The sequence below is a fragment of the Euprymna scolopes genome, chromosome 36 (genome assembly GCF_053919585.1).
Source record: "Euprymna scolopes isolate OS-2025 chromosome 36, ASM5391958v1, whole genome shotgun sequence".
Lineage (NCBI taxonomy): Eukaryota > Metazoa > Mollusca > Cephalopoda > Sepiida > Sepiolidae > Euprymna > Euprymna scolopes.
The window spans coordinates 52,428,929-52,448,274 of record NC_136517.1 but is presented as its reverse complement, the minus strand read 5'-3'; the positions used below and the strand labels follow the sequence as shown (position 1 = coordinate 52,448,274).

At 34.8% G+C, this 19,346-nt stretch overlaps 1 protein-coding gene across 2 annotated transcripts in view; it reads left to right on the top strand.

The window, feature by feature from the left end:
* Nucleotides 1-19,346, top strand: part of LOC145260479 (rho guanine nucleotide exchange factor 38-like) — a 144,755-nt gene that overhangs the window by 112,317 nt on the left and 13,092 nt on the right. For both annotated transcript variants that reach the window (XM_080118585.1, XM_080118586.1), the window contains 5 exons: nt 1,319-1,453; nt 2,307-2,417; nt 9,618-9,800; nt 13,264-13,380; nt 16,124-16,271. In XM_080118585.1, the coding sequence (XP_079974711.1) occupies nt 1,319-1,453; nt 2,307-2,417; nt 9,618-9,800; nt 13,264-13,380; nt 16,124-16,271 (694 nt within the window). The remainder of the gene's footprint in view (nt 1-1,318; nt 1,454-2,306; nt 2,418-9,617; nt 9,801-13,263; nt 13,381-16,123; nt 16,272-19,346) is intronic.

Genomic DNA, 19,346 nt, shown 5'->3' with positions numbered 1-19,346 from the left:
TTTTATTATAATAAACCAATAAAAGCAAATAAATGTTTTCTTAAATGACCTTGGTTGCTGCAATTTCATTGGTTCTGCATTTCAGCACTTTTCAGCGTTTTTTTTTTATATAAACTGCCTGGAAAATTCCAACGATTCTGCATAAGTATAAAGCTCGTATCTTGCTTGTTTGCGTATTGTTTTAGATGGTGGGAGGAAGAGCAAATGAGATAAAGTGATAAGAGGAAGGAAGTAGATGATGTAGTAGCAGCTTAAAAAATGGCATAAAGAAAAGTAAAAAATATATTATTTCTAACTATGTAATGTATATATTGATCTAAGATGTACAAACATTGATCACATGAGTCTAATAGTATATTATTAAAATTCTGATACTTTCCTATTTGCATATTGAGTGTTTTAGCTGGTGGAAGGAAGAATGAATCAGATGAGAAGTGGCTGAATAAGTAGCAGCAGCATAAATAGTTGACAGTAAGATAGGGATATGCAATGAAAGTGTAAATAATTTTTTTTTAATAAATTTAAAAAAAAAAAAAAAAAAAATATGAATACTCCTGATTGTAGTGAAAAAAAGCACCAAAAATTAGAATTATCCAATCATAATAAAATTTTCAATATTTCTTAATAAATAAATGTTAATATAAAGTATTGTAATAAAAATTAAAAAAAAAAAAAACGAAAAATTATAAATTTTTATTTTTATTCTTTTTTTAATTTTATGGCAATTAAATTAACCACTTGCTCTTTCATTGAACTAAATGTTTTATTCATTTTATTACAACCATGGGTGAAACTGTTGCCATTTTTTACAAAGAGATAATACCCTGAATGTGTAGACAAAAAATATCTATTAGAGGCACCTAGTATTTAAAGCTCACAAGACATTTAATTTTGTTTTTAATATCTCAGTTTCCAAGTTTTAGTATCTTTTATGCTAAGAACTGCCATAAAATATAAAATAACTAACATTTTTTTCACTTATAACCTTCAGAATGTTACTTTTTTTTTTTTTCTAATGGTGGTAATGTGTCGTCCTCGAAATTAGCACATGAAGGGGGGGGGGATAATTTAAGTGACCTAAGAAGATTATTTTTGATAAATATTTTATATAAACTTTCATTAAAAAAAATACTGAGGATAATTCTCTGAATTTTTTAATAAATTTCTCAAAAGATTATTCAGTTTAAATAAAGTACTAAATGTACGTACTAATGTACAATGTACCAACATTGACCCAACAGGTCAAAGGTCATCTTGTAATTATCTAATTTTTCTATTTCAACCTGTTCTTTTCTAATTTTAATTTTTTCTTTGATAGGAAACCATGATGAACTTCTGCAATTTAGCCTCCCATGTGAAAGAATTGTACGGAGATGAGGCTTTTGGGTCTTTGTTTGTCAATTCCTTACTAGAACTTAGTCGAATAGTGACGGTGAACATTTGTCCATCTGTAGTAAGTAGGAAAAATTACAATTTTACACTTGTAATAAAGCATTTTTTCCAAATTTTTTTTTCTGTGGATCATGTATACAATGAGCACCCCCGGAATGAGACATGGAAAAGGTCATTTTTGCTTATGCAGCTTCTTTTTTTCTTTTTCCCTATTTACTGCTTGTTCTTTTTTTCCTTATTACTTGTATATTTCCCTTGGTCTTCGTCTACAAATGAACTCTGATTCGATTAATTTCTTATTTTGAGAGAGAAAAAAAAACAAACTATTTCTTTGGGCATCTGCAGTTGTTTTTCTAACATTGTAATTTCATAATATTGTTAGTCTCCATTCTTTCCATGTGACATCTAGTTTTATTTTATTTTTTTCTCTTTCAATGTTTATCGAAAAGTAATCTGCTCGTTGCCACATATTGATCGACTGATCGGCATCTTACGTCAGATTACAGGCAAACTCGAATAGTGGACGTCATGATCCAGGCAAAGCTTAGATATATCCAGATCAAAATCTGCACAAGTACCCCATTATGAATTAAGATTTTTACCTGGTCATGGCAGAGGGAACGAGATATATCTATCTCCATGGATTAAATAAAGGGTTCTATTCAAAGTTCTGTACAAATTCCCAAGTTCAACAAGATGTACAGGTTGGAGGTTACAGATGAGACAGTAGTTTAAATAATTCAAATATAAATTAGCAATCCTCATCTACAAACTTCTGAAACCGAAACCATATATTAACAAATTGACTTTCTCATTCTTGTACATATCAAAATGCAGCAACATTTTTAATGTGTTCAAAATACATTTGGTCAAATTTGTTTTATTTACTGAATTGTTTTTTTTTCTCTCGGTAGAAAACTGTGATCCAATCTGCCATTATCCATCCTTTGTCAACATTGATTAAATCTTATGAAGGTCCGGTGGCTCTGATCAATAAACGCTGGGATAAATTAATGGAAATCCAGGTAAGTGGAAAGAATTGATAAATATGGAAGAATGTTTTATTATAGGTTACTAACAAATGAATATGGCATTGCTTGGGTGTAAAATAAGTTCAAAGATTTGATTTAAATATATACAGACCTTGTGTTAACTATGTTTATACTACAGCCAGTACAAATTGAATTCCTCAATTTTCTACAATTTTGAAATTCACAAACTATTAAATTGTTACCACTGTTATCATATTCGATTTAACATCCATTTTACGTATTGGAAAATGAAAGGGAGGCAACTCCGCTTTTATTTATAGAAATGGCAAATGGAAATCATCTAACACAATATTTTTCGAACAGGATCCTTTTCAGTCCCCACCCTTTAATTCCTGCTTCCATCTTATCTCGCAATTACTTATAACATCACCAACTAACTTTCGGAAGAACCCTCCCCCTCATCCGCTTTTCTTTTATATCGCAAGTTTCTTAAAACGTGACTAGCTAAAGTCCAGAATAAAATTGTGTTTTTCTTTTAACGGTTAATTTAAAAAAAAAAAAGAAAGTCTTTTGAACGCTGTTATTAAAACTTGAATTCTTTACAGTTTGCATTTTGGAGATGGAAGTGTTTTTGTTGAGATAAATGACTTCTATATTAATCATACTTTTTATTTTTTAGATTCAAATATTAATAACTACATTTTATTTCAGTATTTAATTTATGTATTTCTGTTTTATTAAATGCTAGCTTTTTTCTCGTCCATAAATGTTTATTTATCTACCAAGTTGATTGCAAAAATAGATTACGTAATTGTACTTATTTTTAGTTCGTGAGAGGGCAATCTATCACCATACGTTCCCTTAAACACGTCCGTTGGATTTTTTATTAAGTAGAATACTTAATAGTTTTTTTTTTATTATTTTTTTTTTTATTATTTTTTTTTTCATGGAGAGTAGAAAACGCATTGCCCCTCAGTCCTCATTTTTTAATGAGTGATTGACAAAGGGAGAAGAAAAAGCTGTTTTCTAGGTTGGCAGTATTTTGTGCGAACAGTTGGCAGAGATGGCGGAAATTTTCTGTTTCTATGTCTATCCTTGTAGCCATGTCACTAGTAAGGGTGCTGGAGGTAAACGTTTTATCTGGGCTGACGTTATCCGCCTGATAGTCAGGGACCCGAACCTTGGATTAACCACTAAGGAGGCTGTCCTATCAGCAGGTGCAAAGTACTGGGGCTGCTGTATTGCCATTTGGTGAATGGAATCTGGACCATGCAGTAGCTTCTGGTGGGGCCTCTTGATGCCATATTAGTGGGTAATTGTTACGGCTTTACCTTATGTGCTACAAAAAAAAAAAAATCTTAATTTCTTTCTCTCTTAGAGCAGGACAGAGAGGGGAAGCTAAGTAAATCTGACGACCTAGTCCACAAATTCCAAAATTTTATGACAAGTTTCAAGAAAAAATACATGATTTAAACCCGGTTCTCCAACTTCCAACATAGACTCCTACTACCATGTCTCCTTCTCCAACATCAGGGGTCTACGTTCTAACCTTCCAGAGGTTGAAACCCAATTACAGGAGACTAAATCAGACCTTTTCTTTTTAAGCGAAACTGGCATTGGACAGGCTTTCCCTAGAAGAGTTCACAATTAAAGGATACTTCAACTTCTAAATCTGACCCCCAAGATCGCCATGGGCATGGAATATGTGCCTATTTTAAAGATGGCTTTCCATGTAGTAGGGACATCTCCAGGGAAGATCCTAACTTACCCTATATGTGTTTCCGGATTGCTTTAGCTCACACTACTGCATTTATATTTACTCTCTATCGCCCACACAACAGCGGAGTTACTATCTTTAAAAGCATATCTGAGAAAATTGACCAAGTCCTGTCTGCTTATCCTTCAACTAACATTCACATATGTGGAAACTTCAATGTGCACAATATCGAATGGTTGACCCACTCAAACAAGACCGATGATGAGGGGAGGTTCTGTCATGATTTCTCCATTGCTTATGACCTCACTCAGATTGTTCATGAACCCATTCATGTGCCCGACAATGACAGCCAGTATGCGAGCCTACTAGACCTTTTTCTCACAACTTACTCTGAACTATGTTCAGTTTCTGTTCTGTCTCCTCTTGGATCTTCCGACCACTCTGTTGTATCAATTAAGATAAAAATGAAATGTAATAAGTCCCCAGACGTACCTCTCCATCGTACAGTATATCGATACACTAAGGCTGACTGGGATAGCTTCCGTACATTTATATCGGATCTATCTCTGCGTTCCATGTTTAAAAAGGATGTGTCCTCTATAGTATCAGACCTGACGGAATGGTTAATTGTAGGTATAGACCGTTTTATACCCTCAAAAAAGTTCCAGCAAAAACCTAACGGCCAGCCATGGTTCTCTCCAGAATGTGCTGCTGCCATTGCGCACAGAAATCACTTTTTCCACTGCTTGCAACGTAATAGATGTATGGAAAATAAAGCCACTTTCAAGATTGCCAGCAACCATTGTAAGAAAGTAATAAAGAACGCAAGAGTTGTATGTTCAATCCGTCAAGTCCAAAGTAGCTGAGCATTGGCTTGGTTCCCACCAGTTTTGGCAAATAGCAAACAGAATCCTGAACAGAAGCGTGTGCTCTATCCCAACTATCCTCAATGGACCTGAGGTAATCTCGTCAGCATCAGACAAAGCCAAACTCTTTGCGAAGAACTTTGCAGCTAATTCTACCCTTTGCGACCAAGGCCGTCAACCCCCAATATTTCCGCCTGTATCAGAAAACATGCTATGTGATATACATATATCTGTATGTGATGTTGTCAAGCTAATCAAAAACCTTGATTCCAGTAAAGCAACTGCCCCTGACGGTATTCCAATTATAGTACTCAAAAAACTTCAACCTGAACTAGCTCCCATACTTAGAAAACTGTTTAAACGTTGTCTTAAGGAGAATAGCTTCCTATCACCCTGGAAAATCTCATCAGTATGCCCTGTATTTAAGAATTCAGGTGATCGCTCATCCCCCTCTCAGTACAGGCCAATAAGTCTCCTGTGCGTCATGAGTAAGTTGCTGGAATCTGTTAAATGCAGAAGTAATCAACCATCTCAACAAAAATAACCTTAGTGACACTCAATATGGTTTCCGTTCTGCTAGATCTACAGCAGATGTGCTTAGTTATATCTCATAGGATTAGCAAATCTCTCGACGAAGGCAAACTTTCTAGGGAAATTGCTCTTGACATATCAAAGGCCTTTGATAGGGTATAGCATAAAGGTTTACTTCACAAAATCTCTAGCTATGGTATAGCTGGAAATGTCTTAATTATTAAATCATTTCTTTCATAAGAGTAGTAGGGGCAAAAATCAGAAGCTCACAGTATTAATGCTGGTGTACCTCAGGGGTCCATCCTGGGCCGAACTCTTTTCCTGATCTACATTAATGATCTTCCAAATCACATCCTTACATCATTTGTAGACATTTATGCTGACGACACTACCATTTATGGTAGCACATCTAAGACAGTAAATGACCAAGTTCTCTCCAATTCTCTCTCCTCTGATCTTGAGCACGTAGTACAATGGGGAAAGGAGTGGCTGGTTACTTTTAATGCATCTAAAACCAAGCTTCTCTCTTTACATCAACATTCTGATCCACATCTGGCATCAATTGAAATGAATGGCTCTCGTCTTCAGGAGGCCTCAAGTTTTGACAAGCTTCTGGGCTTGACCATTACTCCTGATCTTAAAGGGAACACGTACATCAAATTTGTTGCCAAGGCCGCTGGAAAAATGGTGGGATCTTTCTATCGATCCGGTAGATATCTCACTGCTGATGCAATTCTCTATCTATATGAGCCAGGTACGTCCAAGGATGGAATACTGTTGCCACATCTGGGCAGGAGCTGCTAGAAAGGACTTGTCCTGCCTTGATAGAGTTCAAAATAAACTTTGTAGCCTCGTAGATGTCCTTTTCTCTTCCTTGCAACCTCTATCTCACAGAAGAGATGTTGCGAGTTTGTCTCTGATGTATCGTTATTTTCATGGAAAGTGTTCGACTGAGCTTCAGTCTATGGTCCTCCCTCGCCAAACTTTCACAAGAAACACTCGTCTAGCTGTAAACACTATCAATAATTCCCCCCCCCCCCACTCTTTATCTGTGCCTAAACCTAAACGTAGATTCCATGAATAAAGCTTCTTTCTTAGAACTGCACGCCTGTGGAATTGTCTTCCGTTTTCCTGCTTTCCGGCTTACTACAATATCGTTGTGTTCAAGTCTAATGTAAATAAGTTCTTGATGAGCCATTCCATATAAGTTATCAAATTTACCGAATTTTCATTACTAATGATTACTACATTGTCCAATTTCTACTGTACACTCTTTAACCCTCATCCTTGAGTGGCCTCTTGGCCTTGATAATGTGGTGACGCCTGTGTAAAAAGGAAAAAGAAAAAAAAAAGGCAGGCTTTGTATGCTACATGATAAAAACAAATTGAAATTGAATGCTTTAATGTGTACTTTGCTATGCTGATAACCAAAATGTTGGGGCACCCCAGTGTTAACCAAACCTCTTTCACCCCTATTGATGGTACAAGTCAGTCATCAATCTATTAGTGGTCTGTAGTACACTTTGCTATTCCTACAGACAACCAAAACATGACCAATTCCTGGTGTATATATCTGCTGGCAACATCTAGCTGCAGGTAAACACACTTGTCAGCTTGGATCTAGTAAGAGGTGAAAAATCAGACTGAGTGGTGGATGCCCTTTTCTCTACTCTGCAACCTCTCTCCCACAGAAGAGACGTTGCGAGCCTATCTTTGTTTTATCATTATTTCCATGGCAAGTGCTCGTCTGAATTCCAATCTCTGGTCCCCCCTCGCCAATCTTTCACGAAAAACACCCGTCTAGCTGAAACCACTGAAAAATTTCCCCCACTCTTTATCTTCCTAAATCAAAACGTGAATTCCATGAACAAAGCTTCTTTCTTAGAACTGCACGCCTGTGTAACTCTGTTCCGCCTGCCTGCTTCCCACCTGACTACAACTTGGATGTGTTCAAGTCCAACGTTAACAAATTCCTAATGAACTGCCCCCTTAAGTAAACACTTCATCAAATCTCCACACTAACGTAATGTACTTGCAATAATCCTTATCCCTGAGTGGCTTCCGGGCCTTGATAAGTGGTGACCACTATGTAAAAAAAAAAAAAAAAAAAAGGCCGATTTGCATGATTCAACTTTTTTAGTGGTCCAGAACACTCATGTAGTTTGCATCAGCTGCAGAAGATCGCTGCTGCTGCTTTCTTTCCTATCACTTGTGTGTTTTGTTGGTAAGCTCTTTCAGCGATAGTTCATGATCACCACTGAGGTGGTTGATTTGCTGCACCTTTCTTAGTTTTTGCTATCATCCTCATTGTAATGTGCACTGCCAGATCTGGTTAGACATCTGTCTGTACTCACTGTATGACTGATATACTCTTACATCTGGAGTACTCCGTTTCAACCTAGTCTCAGCCTAGTTAATCGTCCTACAAAATGTGGGGTTAGATGATCTGAGACATCTCAAAAGCCTCTGTGTGATGGAGAGAAGTATTAGTCTCGTTCTATTATGGGGTCTGGCTTGTTCCTACTAGTAGTATCGAAACTGCCCACCTATTGCTCCGGTACTTGGACAAGGTTTTTTCTCAAGCTCTACATCAGAGGTGTAAACCTTTAATGTAGGTTTCAGAAAACAAAGGTCAGAACAAGGGTGATGCTGACTCGGATTGCAGTCAGGTCGAGAGTATAGGCCACATTATGCAGCATTGTGAAGTAACTCATGATGTTAGATGAGTTTGCCATAATAGGGTTTCTGGCGAAAGGATTTCAGGATTAACCTTGGATCCCAATGCCTAAAAGTTTCCTGAAGCTAGATCTGTTTGTGCATATGTATTTGATGTAACAATTATGAGTAATCAAGGAAAAGGTTGTGGAATATAACTTATCCTTCTTTAATGAAATACTATGTTCTCAGATGCCGAAATTTGGTTCAAGTTTTAGTCTGAGTTTTCTAGTAAAAGATGTGCTGGTGATCCTTGCATGCTAGTGCCCGTTTCATCTTTACAACTGCTGAGTCTTCATTAAGGGCACTGCAACTTAGCTGGTGGGATCTGGGTGACTTAGTTGTCATGGTAGTAATCAGATCTCTTTAGTGCTATGATAAGTGTATCAATCACAATCGAAACCCCAAAGGTCATCTCCTTTCTAGAGATTTTTTGAGTATTAATGAGGTAACCAAAACTCTGTCCTGATATTGAAACGTTGCACCAGGATATGTCGTTGCCAAAAGTAAAGCACCCAGTGTGCCGCCTTTAACTGGTCGCAAAAAAAACAAACAAAATAAAAAGACGAAAAAAATTGGGCACTAATAATGATATTCTTGTATTTGAAGGGTTCCAGGTCTGCATGCTATAACACAGTGGGTATATAATCCTCTGTTTTATGCCTCTCCACACTATTATCACGGCTTTCTACTCTCTTTGTCTAGTACTTTTTTCTTCTTTTTTTAAACCACTTATCAAGGCCTGTAGGCCACTCAAGGATAAAAGTTAATGAATGTAAATTGGTAATGTAGTAATCATTAATGGTGAAAATTGAATAGAATTTGATTAAAAGGGACTCCTCATCAAGAACTTGTTTACATTGAACTTGAAGGCCACCATGTTGTAGTCAGTCGGAAAGCAGGCCAGCGGAACAGTGTTTTATAGGGAGACAGTTTTAGAAAAGAAGCTTTGTTTATAGAATCTGTGTTTAGATTTAGGCACAGAGGATGGAGGAGAAATTGTTGATGGTGGTTGTAGCGTAGTTGAATTTGTTTCTACTCATTTGGATCCATTTTGAATTTTGCGGATGATTGTAGGAAATTAGTTAATAACATAAACTGGAAACTTGGATACGCCAAGTTCAAATCCAATTCATTCCACAGAAACACTTTCATCAATCACATATGTGATCTTGTGCCTAACTTCCCGGAGAGAAGGTAAATGAATACTTAACTGAATCCATGCATTCAAAAACTATAACAAAACCTCGTGTGTTCTTTTCTGTTACTATAACAAAGGATTCTCTATTTTTTATTTTTAAAATAGATCAAAATAACTTTTTTTGCTATGCTGTGTTATTCCTGAATAAATAGATGATTTAACTTGCAATTTTTTTTTTTTTTTTTTGGTTTATCCCTTGTCAGGGTGATGATAGACTGGATCTTGTTAAGAAAGAATATGAAGCCTTGAATAACCAATTAATAAAAGAACTTCCGAAATTGTGCCAACTCTCTGCTGAAATTGTGCTCCATTGTCTCATGGTGTTTTGTTTTGTCCAAGATACATACCTCGGTGAATGGCAGAAACATTTGGATCAAATATTAACGGTGAGTTGCAAGAAATTCAAATGTGTACTTTTTTTTTTTTTTTTTTTTTTTTTTCCAGTCTCATTTTGGTTTGTATTTAATTCATCAGTCTACTATTATCATCTTGAGTGTTATTTTCATAACGTTTCTGTTGATATAACCTCTAACCTTTTTCAGGTATATCTTGTCGAACTCTGTGAATCTCCATGGAGTTTTGATCAGAACCCTTTATTTAATCCATGGAGGTAGCATGCTCTTGTTCCATCAGCCATAACTACATAGAAGTCCTAAGTAATTTGCAATTGTATTTTGAGTGTCACTAGCACTGAGAATTGAACCTTCAGTTTTCAGAAGAGTGTTCAATCACTGAATTTTACCAATTCCTCTGTCCACTATGCCACGCGTCCTTGGAAGCAAGGTGGAATGAGAGCATCCCCCCCCCACACACACACACCTCCAGATTAAATAAAGATTACTGTTAAAATTTTGTGCAGATTTCCAAATTTGGCAGAATGATTCTGGAGTTCAACAAGATACACCTGAAGAAGGTCAGAAGTTATATTGACCAGGATGTTGTGAAAATGACACTCAAGTTGAGAAGAGTAGTCCGAAGAATCCAAATGATATGATTAATCAATCCTCATCTCAAAAACTCAGAAATTTGTTTTGGTTGTTGATTGCAACATTTCAAACTTTATACGCTCTGATCTTTTATTTTATGTGTTTTTTTTTATTCTGTTTTTAGTAGTCCCTTGAAATTCCATTTTTCTTATAATTGCTTTCTTCTGCCTAACCTACTTTCCAACCTTCTCAGCTACTCAAACTCTGCTTATTTATTTTTTTTGTCATGATTTTTCAATTATAAAAGCTACTCATAGACAGATTAATAAGATGAATAGATTAATAGTTGAATGATAATTAATATTATGAGAAAATGATCAAATTAATAAAATTTGAAGAGTAGTTTATGACGAGTGTTTATTCCCTTCAAAATGGATACTAAATACTTATTCTCTGTAAATGAGAGCAATATGACAGAATGAGCAAAATGGATGAAGTGAGGTCATCCTAAAAGAACTTTACGATTAATAGACGCAATGTATGAGAGTAGATGTCGGGTTTGTTTAGTCATTTGATTAAATGTAGAAAGATTTGAAATATTGATAATTGCAGTTCAACATTAGTGGATAAACATGTACGTTAATATTGGGAGAACTAGCATTGTTTAGACTTCTTGCGTTCCCTTTAATAAAAACAAGAAGCAACTTATAGTCAAGTAAAATGGATTCATAGATATGTTTCAAGATTAAATGGTTATTAACTTCTTTATGCACAAATGTATTCTAGCAACCAGCCAAAGAGAAGAAATAATAATTACAACTTTGGATAGACCATGAGAAAAAGACATAAAGTCTATAGTTCTCCCCTCTAATTAAAGGATTATGAAACCTATATAAGTCAGTCTAACAATAAGTTTTAAAATAATGAAATCATTGCATACAGTTTTTGAGAGCATTTCACATATTAATCATCATCATCATCATTGCCTCCATTCAGTCTCAAAAGACTATGGATACCTTTTGTAAAGGTAGCTGCATGTGTAATTGTGAGACAAGAGTTGCGCAATCCCTAACTCACACCTCTTCTGAATTAACACTGCTTAAGTCCAAAGACAAAGAAGTTCAGGACGACTGGAAACAATGCTGAGATAAGCAGAGAACACCTACAACACCTGGTATTCCCAAATGGTCACTCATTTTAGTACTGACCAGGCTTAATGTTGCTTAACTTCAGTGATCTAACTGGAACCAGTGTGTTAGCATGATTATGCTGTATAACTCATCGCCAGACTATGCATAATACATAGTGTACAATTGCCAAGGAGATGAATAGTATATGAGTAATGATATACATATATATGCATGTGGATGAAGAGGTTGACATTAGGTGTAATTTTTCCAAATTTTTGGAATCCTGATGGTTTTAAAGGATTGGCAGCCAATATTTGATGTAGTTTGTTCCATTCTTCAGTAATTCTGAGCGTGATAAAAATGTTTCTGAAGTCATGGGAACTGTGCCATTTTCTGACTTTGTAGTTTACGTATGTTAGATACATGAAGATCAGAAAGGTGCTCCAGGTTGTTGCTGGCAAGATATTTTTATTGATGTTGTTGCAATATTTTGGTTCTATAATGGGGTATGATCCCACACAGTCGGACGATTCTATTTATAAAAGATGCTGCTAAGAACTGACGAATCAAATTAACTACGTTCTGCTACCAACCAATCAGAAACCAGAATTGCTTCATAAATATTAAACCCTTTCTGGAGCAATTTCACATGTTCTTTTCCCGGGTTTCGACACGGTAAGAATATTTTGTTCTGTGGAACTGTCTACTACAAACAAGTCACCTCCCAGGACTTGTGTGTAACAGCGAACCATCTGAAACTGTTCTGAAACTCAAAATGGCTTACACTTCTAGAGGTGTTTATAAGCCGGTTCTTTTTTTTTTTTGTTACTTGGGGATCACCACTTATCAAGACCCAAAGACCACTTGAGGATAAGGGTTAATGGATGTTAGGTGGTAGTTAAGTAATCGTTAATGATGTAAATTTGTTAGGTGTTGTCGAAGCTTCGAAGCTTGTGCATGACAACTTATCTAAAATGTGTGTGTGTGTGTGTGTGTAGAGGGAGTGATGGAATCAGGTGTAGATTGGGAAAGCATGAAGGTTTTTAAGGATGCAATGTCTCCACAACTGATGCTGACAGTTTATTCCATGCTTCAGCAATTCTGAGCATAAAAAATGTTTGAAAGTCATGTGAACTGTGCTGTTTTCTGACTTTGTCGGCATATCCATATGTGTGAGAGAAAAAAAAAAAAAAAAAAAATTGGTTAAGAATTTTGTAAGTATTTACCAAGTCAGCGTATTCCACCTTCATCAATGCAACTGGTCAGTCAGTTGCTGAGTTTAGTAGAGCTTGCAGGTTCTGAGAGACAGGGTTTATCTTTATTAGTATTCTTGGGAACCACTGCTGAACCTCTCAATGAAAGGTTGCTCCCACTGAGGAAGGCGTTGACACCTTCAGACAGCTAGCTTCAATAACCAACCTCTCGCACACATCCAATATAATTGATGCTAAAACATTTACCAGCAAACATACCCACCTTAACATATTTCAGTTTCTATGATTGACACTAGGTGGGAAGCTGTACTAGATAATATTGTGAACTGTGGAATCACTTTTGCCAAGTTAGTATTAAAATAGAATATTTATTTCATTGTGAAAGATGTTTACAATTTTATATGAAATTTTTTTTTTTTACATTTGCCATTAATTTTTTTTCCTAAGGTTATTGCAAAGGTATTTTTAAAACTTGCCATTTCTTTATTTTTCTTTCAACTTTATAAGATTAAGTTTCTTTTTGCTTTGTTGTTAATTTCTTTTTGCTTTGCCATTAAAACTTATTTATTTTTGTTTCAGCATATAGGGTCTGAGAAAGAGTCTGACAGTCGGATGCAACAGGTTACTGCCATCCTCTCCCGCTTACGATTCAACCAGTTTGTTGATGATAATTATCCTGTAGGTTTATTAGCAAACGTAAGTAATCTATTTTTAATCTTTTTTTTATATACAAGGGAGTCACCACCTTATCTTTGAGTGGCCCCTGGGCCTTGATAAGAGTTAATGAATGTATAGTGAAAATTGGGTAGAAATTGATTTAAGGCGATGGCTCAACAAGAATTTGTTTACATTGGACTTGATGACAACCATGTTGTAATCAGCTACAAAGCGGGACAGTTCCACAGGTGGGCACTTTTAGGAAAGATTTGTTTATGGAACTTACATTTAGATTTAGGCACAGAGAGTGAAGAGAAACTTGTTTTAGTGGTTGTAACTAGACAAGTGTTTTTTTGTGAAAGTTTGGCAAGAGGGAACCATAGATTGAAGATTTGACGAGCACTTGCCATGAAAATAATGCAAGGCTAACGTCGTCTCGTCTCTTCTAAGGGGAAAGAGGTTGCAGAGAGGAGAAAACGGGATCACCTATCAGATTTCAAAGTCAGTTTTGAACTTTGTCATGGCAGAATCGACCCCCTCCCCAGTATTTGGCTGTTCTACATGTAGAAGATTGCGTTGGGAGTGAGGCATCTTCTGAAGCAGTAGAATAACACAACCATTTTTCCAGCAACTTCCATTCCAGATCAGGAGTGAAGGTCAGTCTAAAAAACTTATCAAAGTAGAATGCTTCTTTAAAACTAGAACCATTCATATCAACCGGGGCCAAGTGATGATCAGAATGTTGATGGTGAAAAGATAGAACCTTGATTTTGGATGCATTAAAATTAACGAGTCACTTTTTTTTTTTTTTTTTTTTTTTTAAGCAAATGCTCGGGGTTGAAAAAGAAACTCGGAGAGAACTTGATCATTGCTGGACTTTGAAGTGTTACCATTAATGGTAGTGTTGTCTGCGTATATATTGATGAATGAACATGGAATGTGGTCTGGGAGCTTATTGATGAATATAATAAAGAGAGTTGGGCCCAAGATGGATCTCTGAGGCATTCCAGCATTAGTACTTTGAGTTTTGGACTTCTGCCCATCGACATCTACTTGTATCAAAGAGAAAGGATTCAATGGTTGAGAAGACATTTCCAGATATTCCATAGTTGGAAATCTTGTGATGTAGATTTTTATGCCAAACCCTATCAAATGCTTTCAATATGTCAAGAGCTATTGCTCTAGAGAGGAAACCCCCATCAATAGATCACTTATCCTATGTGAGATTAGTCAGTACATCAGCTGTAGATCTTGTAGGACAGAAACCATCAACAAAGAAACAAAGGTCAGTTAAACATAAGATTGGAAAGTATTTTTTTTTTTTCTTTTCTTTTTTTTTAAGTGAAAATTATTTTCATGAGAATGGACTGAAAGTAAGCATTTGGTAAATTAAATACTTTGGGAAGATGGTAGTCCTGTTAATCTGTCTTTTGTAATGGAAACCATCCTGAGGAGATTGCATTTTTTTTTTTTTTTAATGAAAATCACTCCAGACATAGCATAAAGTAAACTATTAAAAAAAAAATATCACATCAAAGTCAAAAACTAGCAAACGATAAGTATTAGATAAATAAATTCTGACTCAGAAAACAGCAATTTTTCCCCTTTTGTCAGAAACATTGCTCATGGAATGTGAGAACTAAAGGACAAGGGAAGCGAGAGTCCACTTTCTACTGTCCTAAAATTGGTATTGTAATTAATGTGAAAGTGAACATTCCCACATAGACAAGTGTGTTTTGCACTCTTCAGTCAGAGGGGTGAAGTAGGGGACTAACTGGACAAACATGACTCAGCAATGTCCAAAAGGAAAAATGGCACACATATTTGGCCTAATCTATCGTGAGTCTCAAGGGTAAATATGCAAATTTATGAACTTCAGTGAGCTTTAAGTTTGAAGAGAAGATAAATCTGGCTTCAATCTGACAAGATGGGATATGGTTTTGTCTCCTGTTCATGAAACGTGTCTGTACTGCAGTCGAGCGAACATTTTGTTACAATTATATAACTTGATGTTATGAATAGGGCTGTTGACGTATTATAACTATTAATGTCTTGCAGAAAATTTATTCTGACGGGCAAGTTCTCAGGTCTTCATGCGAGATCTTGCGTAATAAAGGTAAAAGGGAGGAGATAACTCCGCCTGAAACAAAGAAAGTTAGTTCCCCTTGATCGTAGTTTTATCGGGCTAAGACTTGATATATGAGAAAAAAAAAAAAAAAAAAAAAAATCTAACACAAAAAAACGTGTGTAATAGTGAAATATCGTTTGCTTGAAACATTGTATGTGATATATATATTTAGAGAAGTATTAGATGGCCATCACAGTGCAACAAATGGAGAGTTGTAGATGTTTAGAAGGGAAGATGGTTTTCTATAAATTTATATATTTTACTTTTTTATCAATAGTAAATCTTATTTGAAAAGTCAAACTTTTATACAGTGATCTCATGTGTGTGACCATGTTCGATGATATATATTTTGTACTCATTTTTATGCATATTCTAAGAGTGAATGCGATGAGGAAAACTGAGGAAGAGGGGACAGGGAGATGGACGGCTTGAGAGAAGTAGAAATAGAAGTTTTAGTATAAAGATGTTATACACATTTTTTTTTTTTTATGGTCTCTGGCAATGCCAGGTAGCCATGCTAGTAATATATGAAGAATGTGAATTGCTATTCAACAATTGAAAATTACATTTAAAATAATGTTTTGGTGCTCTAATATAATCTGATCTAATTACCTATACGTATATAAATATTTTTTTTTTTTTTTTACTTTGAAGGTGCTGATGAATGTACCAGTTTTAAATCCGATGGCTGATAACAAATTCAGTCCATCATATCGATGTTCTGTACCTCCGCTACAAAGAAAGTCTTTGACTGGAAATGAAAGAACAGCGAGAACAACCTCCATTCCAGGATCGTATTCCGGTAAGTAGATTGATACTAAGACAAATCTGGCTAATGAGAAATATGAGATTGGAAGACGTTTTATGCAAAACATGGAAGGCAGCACTTTAAGACAAATACAGATGCAAACGAAGAATGAGATAAGCTTTTTTAAAGCAACATATGAACATCGAGCCATCAGCAAAAAAGAAGGGTCTAAAAATCAAGTGAATTTAAAAAAAAAATTTTGAAGGGGAGTCACGACTTATCGATGCCTAAAGGCTACTTGAGGATGAGTGTTAGACGGATGGCGAGACAACACCGTGATGATTATTAATGGTAGAAATTGGTAGAATTTGATTATTTAAAAAAAATGGCTCAATAAGAACTTGTTTACATGGAACTTGAAAACGATCATGTTAGCTTTAGTTGAGAAGCAGTCCTGCAGTATTGCGCTCCACAGATGGGCAGTTCTAAGGAAAAATGTATGTGTGAATAAAAGTGAAAAGTTAGAATTTTTTTTTTTGTTCATTACGATTAAAAACCAATACCAATTTCTAATAGATTTTTGTTTTTCGTATTAAGCAGGATTTTATTTGCGTAAATAAATGGCAACTGATTCCATGTTTATGGTTTATGATATTTATATTTACAAATTGATGATTATGATGAATAAAATATGCATGTGGGAGAAAGACTTGTTTTATATTTACTAGTGTTGGGACGATTAATCAGAATTAGGAATAAAAAAAAAAAATTGGAACATTTGGGAGTTTCGGAAAAAAAATTGTGCATATTGTCTGATTCTTTTGTCTTTTTTATTTGAATGTTTTCAAAGCAAAGTCTTCTTTTGCTGGTAATAATTATAAAATAATATTTATTGATTTTTAACTACTAGTAAAACTAAAATAGTCTCCCCCACAAGTGTACTTTTTTTCGTTTAGGAAAATATCTCCATATTTAGCATGCATTTTGAAAGTAATAGGTGGGTGGTGGTGGTGGGGGGTATAGAATCGGAATTGGGAATTTAGTCCGGAATCGGTAATTGTATTAGAATCGGCGGGCAAAAATATTGGAATCATCCCATTACTAATATTTACAAATTAATAATTAATGTTGACAGTGTGGAGAGATCATGAGACAAGCAATTCCAAATGGCATGTGACCATTCTAAAGAAATGGTTGCTGTGTGCAAAAGTTAATTTGGAACTATCCAATAAAATAGCAATACATACGGACATAAAACGCTTTGGATAATTACAGATTTCGAGGGGGTTCTCTTAAAACATCCTATTTTAAAAACCAAAGTAACTTATGTCCTCAAAATACCACCGTTTTGTTTGAAAATGCATATACTTTCAAATATTTTAATAAATAATAATGTACATTATATATTTTAAGAGTTTTAAGTCACATCATAAAACGGCGTTTTTAGTAAGATTTTGACCCCCCCCCCCGATTTGTAAATGGTCGTTCTGGGATTCTCTTTAGAATTTCGTCATGAAATTTAGAAATTAACTAGAAGAGATATTACTTTTAATGGATTCAGTTGTCCGAAATTCTTTTGACAGCTCATTTTTTTTTTGCGTTAAAAAAACGACTTCAACATGACAAGTTTGGAAAATTTTGGAAAAAAAATTTCTTTGGACACCCACTGTTAAATAAATCAATCTTTTTATTACATTTATCTGTTAAAAATAAAAATGTAACCGGTTTTATCTTGTGGTGCCGAGCAATTTAAAATCATGATACCTGGAAAAAATTGTTCTATTTTTAAAAAGTATCGAAAAACGATCAGTAGAAGTAGCAGCAGCTACAATTGCTGATATTAATTACTTTACTGTAAACAAACTTTTTGTTTTTATTCCAGAACGAATTTTAAAAAATGAAAATATGAATATAAAATAATGTTCTTACATATTTAGTTAGAGCTCATATTATCAGAACATAATTAGCTTAACTAGAGCTATTCGGTTATCAGAATATATAATTTTAAAGCAATCCGGCGTTATTTTTGGTCAAATTTTAAAAATATAGTTACATTAGTTTTTAACGGTGAATTAAACAATGTTTTGTTTTTAAAAAAAAAGAAAAGTGAAATGATTTTTTTTTTTTTTTTTTTTTGCTTGATGTGTGCGAGCAGCCCCCCCCCCCTCCACTCCCAATATATTTTTTCATCTTTTTTTACAATTTTTTTCAGCGGATTATAATCAAATGGACACTAATCTACCCAATTATATATAAATAAAAAAAAAAATACAAAATCAATATTTAAATATTTGTAGAAGGTGCTCAGTTTCTAGTAAATCTATAGTTACTTATTTGCCTCCCCATGAGGACAGTTAGACACAAGGTCAATTAATGTTAAGAAAATCCAGCTTCCCAAAAAGGGTCAATCTGGATAGAAACAAACTTAAAATTGTCTCCGTCATGAAGGATTTCTCCTTCACTGACAGAGGACAGAAGAGGCGAAGTGTAGCAACAGAATACTACACTGTGATCTTGGCCTGAAGTCCAGGTAGAGAAATAAAAATAAAAAAAACGTCTTAAACTGGAAAGTTTAACAAAATAATGTCTCACTCAGACAAGAAATGTAATTGAAAATAAAAACCAAATTTATCAAAAAAATTGTGAACGATTTGTTAGCTTTAGCAAAAAATGTTTTTCGATATTTAAATAAGTGGACAAAAATACTTAATAAGTTTTCCAAACGTCACGTTTTTTGTTAGTGACGTCACTTGTTTTAAATGAAATTTATTTTTGTCTATTTGTCGTAATTCTTGTTAAGTTTCACACCCTTTAAGAAACAAAATAAACAAAAATAAATTTCATATTTAAAAATAATTTGATGTTCAAAATCTAAGGCATAACATTGTCAAAAGGCAATAATTATGACCCACTAACCGTAAATATCGGGGTCAAACGCCTTAAAAAAACAACTCCCTTAATCCTACCTCTAACCCTAGGTATGAGTGGCAAGCCTCCTTCTCTTAAAACCTTCTTTAGCCCTAACGATAATGCTAAGTCTAAGTGGCAAGCTCCTCACCAAATAAAGTTCTTTGGTAAGCTACATAGAAGTGTCTAAAAAAAAAAAAAAAAAAAAAATCCTTCCTTAAA